The 13,077-nt window shown below is 40.4% G+C and overlaps 1 protein-coding gene across 35 annotated transcripts in view; it reads right to left on the bottom strand.

Moving 5' to 3' along the window:
• Positions 1 to 13,077, bottom strand: part of CLASP1 (cytoplasmic linker associated protein 1) — a 164,232-nt gene that overhangs the window by 69,619 nt on the left and 81,536 nt on the right. For 17 of the 35 annotated variants that reach the window (XM_040561462.1, XM_040561464.1, XM_040561473.1 and 14 more), the window contains 4 exons: positions 11,783 to 11,953; positions 10,152 to 10,175; positions 3,080 to 3,187; positions 1,564 to 1,590 (listed from right to left, as the gene is read on the bottom strand). In XM_040561462.1, coding sequence (XP_040417396.1) covers positions 1,564 to 1,590; positions 3,080 to 3,187; positions 10,152 to 10,175; positions 11,783 to 11,953 — 330 coding nt within the window. The remainder of the gene's footprint in view (positions 1 to 1,563; positions 1,591 to 3,079; positions 3,188 to 10,151; positions 10,176 to 11,782; positions 11,954 to 13,077) is intronic. The other 18 variants (XM_040561483.1, XM_040561492.1, XM_040561482.1 and 15 more) reach the window with 3 other exon arrangements.

Raw genomic sequence — 13,077 nt, 5'->3', positions numbered from 1 at the left:
TCTGCTTATACGAACAGTGCTGCCCAGTCAGGATCAAGACCAACACAGACACTGCAGTGCAGGAATACCCCATCTGGCTCTCTGTGAACTTGTGAAGATGCCAGGAGCAGCCTTGTTGCAGCAGCATGGAATACACAGGCTGCTTTGCCTCATCAAGCAGCAACAAAAAGTAGCCCACAAGGAGCACTGTGCTGCAGAAAGGCAACTTCTGGCACAGGTAAGCTGCTGCAAGGTAGCTTGGGCATCTTCACACCATGCTGCAGTGGTGACATTGCATTCCTACAACAATCCCATGAAGAGCAATGAAAAAAAGCATACTGTCTCAATACTGCCTCAACAGCAGCAGATTGCCATGTTAAAGGGTAAACCAAGTAACCCTGCCACATTCATAGAGATGCTGATTTACTTGGGTCTGACTTGTTAAGGATAAATTATTTAGTTATTTTTCAGCTGGAGAAAGTTTTTTCAGAAAGTTGAATAGTTGGCCTGGTTTATTTTTCCTTGTCTGTTTGAATAGTCCGTGGCAAGTTTACATTTTTTTTAAGCCATGCTGTCTGCAAGACAGTCTGCTGACCGAGATTTATTTACAATGTCTCCTGCAGCTGGAATGTAAATATTTCTCCGAAATACTCCCGCTGTCAAACTCAATGAGTTGAACAATATCATTATTTTTTTCGGTGTATCTCATTTTGGTAATTAAATCAGAAGAAATATGTTAAGCAATGTTAAGCTTAAAAGGTAACCAAAGAACTGTGAAAGCATGGGATTAAAGACCCTTCTTTGCTTGTTTAGGTACATAAAATAAGACACTGAAAATTTGCTGCTATTACCATTCCTGGCATCCAATTTCTTAATTAATACAACTATAAAAAGCATACCTGAAAAAGGTTGCTAAAATATACTCAGGCAAGGTCATGTTTTGAACAAATATTCAAGTTGGTTTATTTCTAAAAAGCATCGACAAATCTCACATATTTCAGTCCCAGATACTTATACAACTAGTAAGAGTTAAAGGCTGTTCTGTCTTAATTTAAAGGTATGGAGTTTTACTAATCTGATGGACAATACCATAAAAAAGCATGTATTATTTTAACTTATTTAGTTCCTTCAATTTCTTGGCCAAAGCCATTCTGAATTGATCGAATCATGCACTCCAATACTACATGTTGTGCTGGGTCCCCAAAAAGTGAGAACACTTGTGAAAAATGCCGGTCTCTATCACAGCATTCACGCCCTGAAAGCCAACACTCCCCTCAGTTACACTGCTGCAATCTCACTGATGTTGTTGGAGTTGCATCGAAGTAAATGGAAAAGGAATTTAGCACCCAGGATTTAAGCTGCAGGAACTTCACTGCAATGAACCACCTTTAATACACAATGTATGCTTACCATGTTTGCTTACTATGAGAAAGCTAGGTCATTTACCATACGTTTGTTTTTTTAACTTTAAGAAAATGCTTTTTAATTGATAGCCAGGAAAGAGTGAGGGAAGCTAAAAGCTTAGCAGTTAAAAAAACTGAAGGAAATAACGTGAGAAAGCAAGAAAGGGAAAATGTTTCTTACCACCAGCAGGATTAGCTGATCTGGATCCTTGATTATGAGGGCAGACGAAAGGACAGGCAAAAAGTGGATTAAAAGACAGCAAGACAATACAGCGTTCAGCATGCGGTTTATGCTATACACAATACAGACAGATTTATTCACAAACATGTCACTCCTTAAGCCTCTGCAGAATGCAGTGAGTTAACATGCAGATGCAACTGACTTCATTTCCCAAGGTTGGTCAGCTTCTCAGCTACGTATCAACCAACACAGGGACCCGAGTTCTGCTGTAAATTAGACCCCAAGCCCAGTCTGTAAAACTGAAATGGGCTACCAGTCTGTGGGCATGCAAACTTTGGTCCTGCGACCATATTATGTTTGAATTCATTAATTACTTCATGTAATGCTTGGCTTAGGAGATTAAAGATCACATCTAGTTGGTCTAGGCTGGAATCAGTATTCCACAATCTAGGCCAAGACAGCAGGTTCAGATGTGACCATCCTAAAGCCTCGTAAGACATTGCATGAAAAAAATTAAGCCCACAATGTTTGAACTACTCAACTATTCTTCAAATATGTCTGAGACTTGTCTCATCTGATCTGATCACACCACAAGAAAAACGGCCATTTCTGGCTTTGGATCAGTTTTGGGTTCAAAACTATAGGAATACATTCAAATCAGAACACCAAAGCCCCAATTCTTTCATGGCCTCAATGTAAAGATTTCCATTCAGCCCCATCCTAAATACATCTTCAGCTCACTCAGCCTAACATAATGCTCTAAACTGCTTCCCCATACCTCCAGCAAGACAGAGCAAAGCAGTGACAGCATGAACAGAGGAGAGCTATTAAATAAGGGTGCAAAGCAAGACAAGTCCTCAGAACAAACCCCCACCTCCTCTTACTCCCCAAGCTTCAAGGTCCTCCGAATTTGCATGGTTTCTCCCTCCCCCATTTCCTCTTGAAGTTTGAGTGACAAAATTCTCCTTAGACACACATGACAAACATGTAGCAGCACTGTATGCATGTCTCCTAGGGGGAAATCATGCCTTGCAAGGAAGCCAGAGAGCACATATGTGCCATGTGAATCAGAGCAGAAACATCTCCCCTGTATCTGCACAAAGTAGGCAATGCCCTATTTTAAACTGATGCTAAAACATTAACTTCAGACAGCTCACGTTACATATACAGAAATACAGTAACATAAGCAGGAGAAGCTCGGCAGGGCAAGAACCCAGGACAGCAATCAGCTACAGACACGAAGGGCACCTCAGTGGAACCCAGTACAAGTAATTTAGTCTTGTATGTTGCAATGACCTGCAGTTCTGCTGCACAACAGGTTAAAAAAGGCAGCAACTAAGCACTCAGATTCGGGGCCCTATTTATCAGCAAGAGCTACACTGAAAGCTGGCTGAGTGGGGATTCATTTTGTTATATCTCCAAATATTATTCAGCAGAAGTGAGCCCAATTCTCAGCTGATGCTACCACAATTCAAAAGAAATTGTTCTCCTCCCCCGGAAACAAAACACTTCTTACGTTGGGACTGGGAAACCACTTTAGCCCGGCTGCGGCCTCGGGTATCAGCAGGTGTTGAGGTGACACTTGTGGCACTGCCAGAGCTCTGTCTCCTTGTACGAATCCGACCTACAGGAATGCAAAGACGACAAAACTGTTAATAGGTTTCTTCCAAAGACAGCATCAGCTTCTAAAGCACCATCTGTTCTGTTCTATGCTTGCAGTGTTGCTATCCACAAAACTAACCAGTGCACAGAAGATAAATTTTAAAAGGAGAGGCAACTTTCATTAAACTGGCTGAAGATGCGAGTGAAAACACAAGTCCAAAAGCCTACAAGTCCAAAAACTTTTTAGCTTTCTGTTATGCTATCAGCCAGTTTAATAAAAAGAACATATTACCTCTCTAAAGCCTTTGCTTCTGTTCTGTAGTAGCTTCTTTAAAAAAGATCAACCACAAAAATTTCAGTAGCCTAAATGCCACTTCCTATATTAAAACTATTACTTTCTGAGAAGGCGATCACCCTTTCGGAGATGGGCACAGCAGATGCAGCTACAAATTCCATTGCTGGGATTTCCAAATAGCAGCTCGGCACTTTACAGCCTGCTCTCCATGTGCACGCCAGCATGTACCACCGAGAGTCTGCCAACACAGCCTGACTACACTTTTATTTCAGGCTCAATTTTCCCCGCTGTTTACAGATCCCTCATATTTATACCTAGATCAGTGTGACTTGTAACGGTGAGTCTCATTTAACACAATCGACATCGTGGAAAAAAAGATTCCATGTACCTGCCCTTTCTTTAAGCAGAGAATGGATATAAAGTCTCAAAGTGTTCTTGGTCCTTTTTCTGTCCTTTCCTTATGAAAAAGCTACAGAAATTCGAGCTCGCCCAGCTTACGAGGTCATCAGTTCATCCCCTTCCTGGGGCAGGGCTCTTTCCTACAGAATGTTCTTTCCAGTGCTAAGGTTCAATTATCTGTCTCTAGCTAATGGGAAAGAAATGATAATTAAGAGTAACACAAAGAAAGCCTCCACCAGCACTTTTCAACAACTCTGTTCTCAGCCAAATCTGAAGCCGTTTCTCAGGACTAATGCCAGTCCTACCCTGCATTCAGAGGATGATTTCAAGTTTCAGGAAAAATAATAAAAGGAAAAAAAAAAAACAACACAACAGGTAAGAGAATAGTCTTGACAACTGCATCCACCAGTTACAGATATGTATCTCCCACCCGTTGTCTCCACCATAAGCAAACAGAGAAACAAAAACAGGGAGATGTAACTTCCCGCCCAAAACCACTTCACGTAAGGGACACATGCAGAACAAGACAATGGCAAGCAGCCCAGGCTGAACAGGTTGAGAGCTCTGTTCCTTGGTCTGAGCTCTCAAAATATTCGTAACACCGCCTCCAAGTTTCTGACAGACACAGTGACAAGGAAACGTTTAGCTTTGAGAAGGAAGCCTAGACTTGTTTGCACGGAAAAGGCCTAAAGTACTTCATGCTGCACCACCAGCACCTAGTTTTAAAAAATATCAGCAGGCTTACAGAGCTATGTTACAGCGAGCTAAGGTGCAGCGAGCCAAGACTACATTCACACCACTGTTTGTAGACACAACAAAAGAAACGATTAATACAAAACTGGGAAGACACCAACAAATCACTATTTAACCACTGGCTCAGTCAAGTTCTGAGCACATCCACGTGGGTCCAGGGATGAGGAGACTGGCTGCTAAGGCGCTCCTACCAACAGAGCAGGGTGGCAGCTCTCCTCTGCTCCAGGACATTAGCTGGCCCTTACACATGGGCAGCCCGATATACAGCCCTTTCCTGGCCCATTCCCGTCCTTCCCAGGTTTCACACGTGGGCAGTTACAGGCAGACGAGCAGTCACAGTGTGCCTTGCCATGAGGTGCACACCCCAAATCCCACCACAGGCCTCAAAGCTACGCATGGGTAAAAAGCAGAAAGCTAAACAGAGGCCTAAATTCATTCCAACATTCACAGCAACACATAGCAGCACTGTGGCTTCACACACAGAAGTGCTGTAATGGTACAAAGAGTGTGACAACACAGTACATGGTCACCCTAGGAGTAATTCAATTTTTGGAGTCTGTGGTGTAAAGCAAAAGACAAGGAAAAAAATCTCAAATTCAGGTTCGAATTCTTCACACAGTTACAAGGAAAGAATGTCACCTGATATCACTCATGTATTCCTTGAGACACAAATTGCTAATATACATTCTGAACTGTTAGTTTCCAACTGTTTTTAATACAGCTGTTTAATCTTACTTGCAGCATACAAGTGGTTCAAAATGAGTAATTCGAAGATACTTATTTTTAAATAAGTTTCTACTTTTTTCCCTATCCAAATACAGCATTATCTGTAAAAAAAAAAAAAAAAAAAAAAAAAAGACCAAACGGAACTCATAATTGCTTTAGGCAAATCTGTATGAGACAGAAACACGGAGAGGGACCTGGGATGTTTCATACATTAACTTACGCTCGCGTGTGCATGCACCACCCTTAAGTTAGTCTTATGACATCCAAAACATACTTGCTTTATAGTAACATAAGATGAATCAATAGCTAGCTGGCCTGAAAATCTCAAGGTTTTTAATATATATTATTCCACGTATTACATGCATATATAGTAGTTCATCTACACAATACAAATGTCTTTATTACGTTCCCTTAAGCATTTCATCTGCAAACAAGAGTCTGCATTCATATCCAGAAGTTATTTGCACACAGGAATACGTGCATCTTTATTCCTATCATTCTACCACAAACAGAAAAATAATTTCAGGCTAGACTGGAAGTAATATAGCATAGAGGTTACATGGGCATTTTGTTGTTAAATGCAAACAAGCACCTCTCCTCCCATACACTTCTTTGCTTTCAGTGGGGTTTGTTTCCACATCTAGCTCAAACCACAGATGGAAGAATTCGTTATTTCCTAACTGTAATTTTTCTGCTCCTCTTAAAAAGATTCCTTTATCCTGAGAGCAGCAGCACAGCAGAGGAACAGATGAAGACTGCCCCAACTGGTTTCCAAAAGCATTGAAGTATTGACATTTTAAAAAGGCTTTTATCTAAATTTGACATGTGACACTTTGCTAGTACAAAAAGCATTTTGAAAGACCCCATATAAATGCTTAGTTTTACGAAATCATTCGTGTTTTGCAGAGCTTTTTTTTTCCTTTTAAAGTTATTGTCATTTTTACAGCAATCAATGGATCAGAATCAACTTTGAGATGTCTAACATACGCTTAAATTTAGGAAAGTCTTCTTTTTAAAAAGAAGACAGCAACAACAAAGGGACAAGCAAATAAACTGTGATTTTATTTTATTTTATTTTATTTTTTGCATTACAGGAGGCTTCTTTTGGCAATGCTGTTCTAAGATCCTCCAGGTAGACAGCACAGCACCTCTACCCCAGCTCTCAGAACGGACACAGGCTTTGTGAGATCCAACATGTATACTACACTGTGAAGAAAATGGCTTTCAAATACTCTATAAATGGTATATAACAGCTCCATGACTGAGTTTACTGAGTTTAATCAGCTCCATGCTCTGAATAACCATGCCTACAGCCACGGAAGTTGCACGTAGAAGCACTGGGATGGCAATGGTATCTCCATGAACCAGTTAACGTATGCAAGTTCTCAGCACAAGGTTTTTTCCCTACTTGGAAAAAGAGAAAAAAAAATTCTGGGTCTCTAGGGCCCACCAGCTGTACATGTCAATTGTTGGTGATACATTTGCAAATACACACAATTAAAAATATGAATTATATGTAAGATCTGTAAAGAACGCCTTTTGCAATGGTATGGATTGCATTTGTATTTAGCACAAATCCAATGTTACTTGTACAAAACCAGACTTTGCACTACAGTTTCCTGAGATGCACTCTACCCTTACCATAAACCATCAGTATATGCTGCCTTCAAAAAAAAAAAAAAAAAAAAAAAAAAAAGAATGTCTGCCAAAGCAGAGTTGAAGGAACAACAGTGGCACCACACTGCTCTACACCAATAAGCACAGGCAACCAAGCCAGCACTTCCAAAGACCAAGAGAAGAAACACACTACCCTAGCATTTCAGTTTAAGCTAAGTTGTTCAGTCAAACCTTTGAGTCAAGCCTTGTCCTTGATGACAAAGGGCTTTAAAGCAAAGAAGAAAACAGGACTGGTGACTTCTTAAAACTGTGTTATTCCTGAAGCCTTTGTTAAGGCTTTAGATGTTCAATCGCACAGATAAGCTCTTTAAGCCTAAGTTATCTGAAAACTATGATAAATCAGAAAGATTTTATTTCCTTTCTGGTGAATAATAAAAAAAATACTAAGTATTGTGCCACTGCTTCTGGAAATTGCTGATTTGTTTTAAACTTAACAGTTCTGGGACAGACCAGCATTTATGCTTCTTTTTTTTTGGGGGCAAAGGCTCATCTGAAAGGCATTTTTATGCTCACTTTGAAAAAACTTGCACAGGTAACAGAAATGCTCTGAACCATTAACATGTACTGAAAGTCAGCATTACGGACATATTTAACTATTCCTTGAAAAATTGTTTCATGATAAAACAAGCAGAAACTTTTCTGAGGTTTCCTTTTAATCGGGTATAACAAACAAGTTCTTGAGACACTCATGCACGAAGGGTCTGGGCAATCCAGACATAACTGTGCACTGCATGAAGACACAGCCTCACAGCACGGAGGCAGAAGACCTACGCAGATCAAAGCTGTACAGAGGTTCACGCTACCTTCCGACAAGAAGTGCATTTCAGCAGCATTTGACAATTGGGTTGACACTGGTTAAAACCAAAGAACCAGTACTCCGCTCTTAGCTTGCCACTGGCATAACCCACTTCTATCTTGCTGCTCTTTTGAGCCGCCTGGCTCAAAAACAAAGCACTGAGGAGAACCGAGGGCAAAGCAGATGGGAACTGCCAAGTTAGCACAATGCTGGCTCCCAGCTGAGGGGAAGGTGCAGAACTTTTACACTGCTGCTAGGGAAAGCCATGATGGGAAACAGACTGCAGATTAAATGTCAAGTTGACTCACACTGACACACACACACCATCAACAAGGATTTATTCTTTAAGTAGCTAATGGTGACCTGCAAAAACACAGGGATGACTCCCTCCTGCAAATTGAATTTTTGCTTTCTGTTTGAAGACCACCTCTTGCACACACAGGTATTTGTGGAGTTCAGTGATACTTCTCTCCTGCCCTGCCATCCCCTGCTTCATTGATTTTTATGTTTATGTCGAGAATATAAAAATTGTGCCTTCCCTACAGTTACCTACAAACTCTGCAAGATCAGAGTTGGCAGAAGAGCATTCTCAGCCCTCATCTGAAGGAGGCACTGAATCTTGAACAAAGGGTTGCTTTTCCCTCAACTGTCTCAACAGACAGAAACAAAGACGATGAAGAGTTTCAAACAGTGATTAAACTCATTCTTCAAGTGCTCCGTGGCTGCTATGTGCCCTGTTATTATAATCCTCCACTCCTCACCACCACAAGAGAATCCTACAGCAAAAGAACATGGAGGGAGTGGAAAACAGTTTCTGAAAGTTCATCTCGCAGCTTTCGTCCCACAGCTGACTTGCTGGTTTCTATTACAGACTTTTACAAATCCAATCTGCTTCCAATGTAGATGAATTGAAAGAAAGTTACTAAAAAACCTTTTGCATGACAACAATAGAACATTTAATGAACTAAACGAACTAATGAACTAAAAATAAAGGTATTCCAGAGGACAGCTACTGGAACAGGCTTCCATAAACATTGTTAGTCTAGGAGAGGATTTGTAAGTTTTGTAAGAGGAATTGTGTGGGCTAGTTGAGAAGATAGTATTAAACATTCAACATTCCTATGTTAGGCCAAAACCAGAAAACTTTGAAGACTGTGGGGAAGGAAAGAAGTGAAAAAGAGGGGTTAGCAGTGAATAAAAAAAAAGCTAAGGATTGCAACAACGTGGAACTTTCACCTAATTTGATGATTTAGAAATACAAGTGTTAAGACCAACTCCATGTTCCTTATCACTGACAGATCACAAACCATAAACACTTGTGCATGATTCTGAGCCAGTTCATCTTTAAACACTAAGATTAAGTACAGTTCTGAAGATGGCAGACACCTTTCCCTCCAAATAATAAGTCAATGAATCAGTAATAGGAAGGAAAAAACAAAAACACGTCACAACAGCACAGTGGCACTTCTCAGAACACCACATCCAAATACAAGCAGCCATCAAGGATACGAACACAGTCCCACAAAACAGTAATAGATCCCTTGAAAAGAGACTTGCAACGGGAAAAAAAAAAAATAGGTTGGTTTGGGGGGAGTTGTCTTCATTAGGTGTAGAAGGCCTTCTTGATTTCAGTCCCTGTCTACCTCAGAAAAAGCGATTTTCCAGTGATCTTTTTTGCTTGAGAAGTAAGAAATAAAGAACAAGCTTTGACAAAAAGCCAGATAACCAGACTGGGAGGCCTCCCAAACTAGCAGGCTCAGTGTTCTCAAAAAAAGACTTTCCTCCAACTGTCTTAGTTGTAAACCATCACACTCAGACAGTTAACAATAAAAAAAAAAGAGTGAGCTCAGGTTTAAAGAGGTTGACTAAATATTCCTTCCCTAGAGATCATTGTTTACTGTCCTCATTTTTCTGCCATGTGATCATCTCATTCAATTCTCTTGCTGCCCAGGCTCTTCCTGAAAGCATTTGGCAGTTGAGACCTGAGCTTTGGATGGAAAAACACAGAAAACCTTTACACATCGTGGAGCAAGAAAACACAAGCCCTGTTTTTTTAATCTGTCCACAGGTCACCTTCAACCAAAAGTACTGCTTTAAGTAGGGAGACCCACGTACAACTTTGTGATCAGAAATCAGTCATAAAAACAAAATAGTGCCATTAGTAGGGAGGAGCCTAAAGAGAAAGTGAAGATTACCCCATGGCATCAAAATGAGCAGGACAACCATGCAACACTTCATGCACGTCACCACTGAACATGGATGAGAATCGGGTAACACTTTGAGAACAGGTAGGGTGGTACGACTGCAGACACACCTCAGTTACACAGAGAGACTGCTTACCCTCAGTTTTAGTGGTAGTACCATCTTTAGGCAAATTAAAAAAAATAAGGAAAGGGTTAATAGGGATGAATTAGTAACATCAGCAGAAGTGGGCACTATAAATTAGCTACAGAAGTTTGCAAAAGAATTAACGTAATTAAAGAAATGAAAAAATTTGAGTAGCAAATCAAAGCTTGATGCATCTGAAGAACAAGGCTGCAAGTTTTTCCTTCCACAACATAACTAACCTTTGCCAGACCCCATTTTCTTCATTCGCCTCACCATTTCTCTCAAGGAGACACACAGGTGACCAATTTCCCTGCTAGCTCAAAAGGAAACAGACTCCTTTAGGAGCAGCCTTGCATTACTTAACGGAATGCAGTGCATTTCCTGCTTTTCTCCTTCAGTATGTTAAGAGCAAGACTAACACTGTACACAGTCACCCGGCTTCAAGGGCAAAGCCATCTTTAGTATTTTCTTTCCCCCTTTCCTTTCTTCCTCACAACATAAGATGGTACAAAATCACTTTTGCCACTGAAGCAAGGACACAGCACAACTAAACACAGCTGCTTATTTAAGTTTTGAATGCACACCATTAAGAGATCAACTCCATCATCTGTATTAAGAGTTCACTGCAATGCATCTAAATCTTGAACCAAATATCAACATGCAATGTAAAACAGAATAAAACATGAACTTGTGCAAATACAACCAATACACTTAAGACATGGTAAAAGACTTCAGATATAAAAACAACATATTTACAAAGGGAACCTATAGAAAACATCCCTATGTGATTCACCAGGCACTTAATCTGACTGAAGATCAAATGCTGAACACTAAGGAGAAACTACTTCTCAGCTGACTCAGTGAAGATTTCGGCACGGCTCAAATCAAGACCACTGATTTTGACATCTACTAGGCATCTGATTTTTCTCCCTCTTGTAAAAGTAAATCAATGAAAACTCTGGAATTAGATTAGTATGAAACCAGCAGAATGAGAAATTACACTGTGTCAGTCACTGCCTTGCATTTCCTCCTTCAGCAAGTTAGCAGCGTCATCTCCAGGAGAGAAAATGCAAACTGTGTTGTAAGAAACACTGGGAAGGTATCTGACAGTGATATACAATGGTCTGAGAAAACAATGGCAGTAATCCAGAAAGTCAGCAGAAGAACAGACACTTATATCCTAAGCGCGTGGTGAAATGGGAAGGCCTACTTCTCTCTCTGCTTCTACATCTCTTTCTCTTTTGTAAAACAAAGTAATCAAGCTCAACTAAGATGTACTATTCAAAGCATAAAATAATTCATGGAAAACCAGTTTCAATGAAGGAGGGAAGAGAAAGGAGAAAGAGACTGAGACATGTCAAAAGTAATGGAGCAGTAAGAAATTTCCTCAACAGCATCTGCTTTTCCCCAGAAAGAAGAGACAGCGACTATCAAAGCAATTGAAAAAATAAGATGTTGCTGCAAGTCAGTTCCTTTGCAAATTTTTTGCTTAATCCCAAAAGAAAATAGACAGCACGCTGATGCTGTTAGCCATATCAGAGATATGTCCTTCCAGTTCCAGGGTTTTATATTCCAATCAAATTACCTAGGCACTGCCTGGTAGTAAAGAAAGCTAACTGCAACAGTAGAACGTATAGATTTACCTAGTGATGCATATGAGCCTGGGGGCAAGGCTGCAGCAGAACTGAAGGGGGTAGATGCTCCAGAAGATGTCACTTTCGACTTGGCACTAGCAGCTGCATTCACATCAACGTCACTGCGGGACCGCTGCAGAGATCCTGGTGTTGACACAGATTTTGTACTTACTGTAGATGCTGCAGATGGGAGTGGGAGACCCAGAATAAGGAAGATTAATTTTTTGAGCTGTGTTCTTCAAAGAAGAAGCTCTGTGTGTCAAGCAGTTTAACGTACTATTTTTAACACTCTTTACTTTGCACTGGAATATTTCAACTAAGAATGCTTTATCAGGACAACATGGGCTTCCCCACAGTGCCTGCAAAGATATTTCAATGCTGACCTGATGCCAGCTCCAAGAACTTTATTAGACACTAACTTAAATGCTGAGATCACTGCTGGTTGCCAGGACAGCAATACAGAAAAACTCAGCTACGGTACCCATCACCTGCTTGTGAGTTGCTTTAGCCCAGGTTCTACACTTTCCTGCAAGTTTTCCTACCTGCCTTCCCAACACCTCATCTTCTCATGAGGACCACTGTTCCCATCACTTTTTAATGTTTACCCTCTTAAGCATCATACTTGTCTATTCAGCTGCAAGCAGACATGCATTTGCAGGCACAATAAAGTAGGCATACTAAAATGTATACATAAAGGTATCAGCAGCAGAGTATACTGATAAGGCTAGAAGGTGGCTTACCATCTACTAACAAAGATTTGTCTGTGATGTTCTATATTAAAATTTACTATTTAGATTATTATGTGCATTTACTTAGGAGAGTACAGCTGCCTGTACTTGTCAGGTATATAGGCTTGGGTATATGAATCAAGAGAATAAAGATGCCTATTAAATAAGCAAGCATTCATTCTTACATATTCCTTTGTCATTGCACGTAAGTCTTCTATGAAGTAACATCAGCCACTCTTGGCTGCACCTGAATATTCCATCTAATGTTAAAAACAGACTAGCAAAAAGATATAATTTAGCACTGTAGGACTTTGTGCAGACTATGCCTCCAATAAGTGCTGAAACCACAGAAAATAAATGAGAGAAAAGCTGAATGCACCAGTAGGCTATGCAGCTCTATGTACTAGCATCAGCAGAAGTTAATCCCAGCTATTTCACAGCTAAACATATGTTGACTACAACTTTGAAGGCTTTTTAGCCTTCCCTTCAGGTAGAGACAATAACAGGTTTACCAGCTTTCAAAGGCATTATTACATCGGAGGTTGTTGTACAAAAAGGGGTGTACAACCCAGAACC

This window comes from Cygnus olor, chromosome 6 (genome assembly GCF_009769625.2).
Source record: "Cygnus olor isolate bCygOlo1 chromosome 6, bCygOlo1.pri.v2, whole genome shotgun sequence".
Classification (NCBI taxonomy): Eukaryota; Metazoa; Chordata; class Aves; order Anseriformes; family Anatidae; genus Cygnus; species Cygnus olor.
The sequence above is the reverse complement of the archived record's forward strand: the minus strand, read 5'-3'. Positions and strand labels throughout refer to the sequence as shown.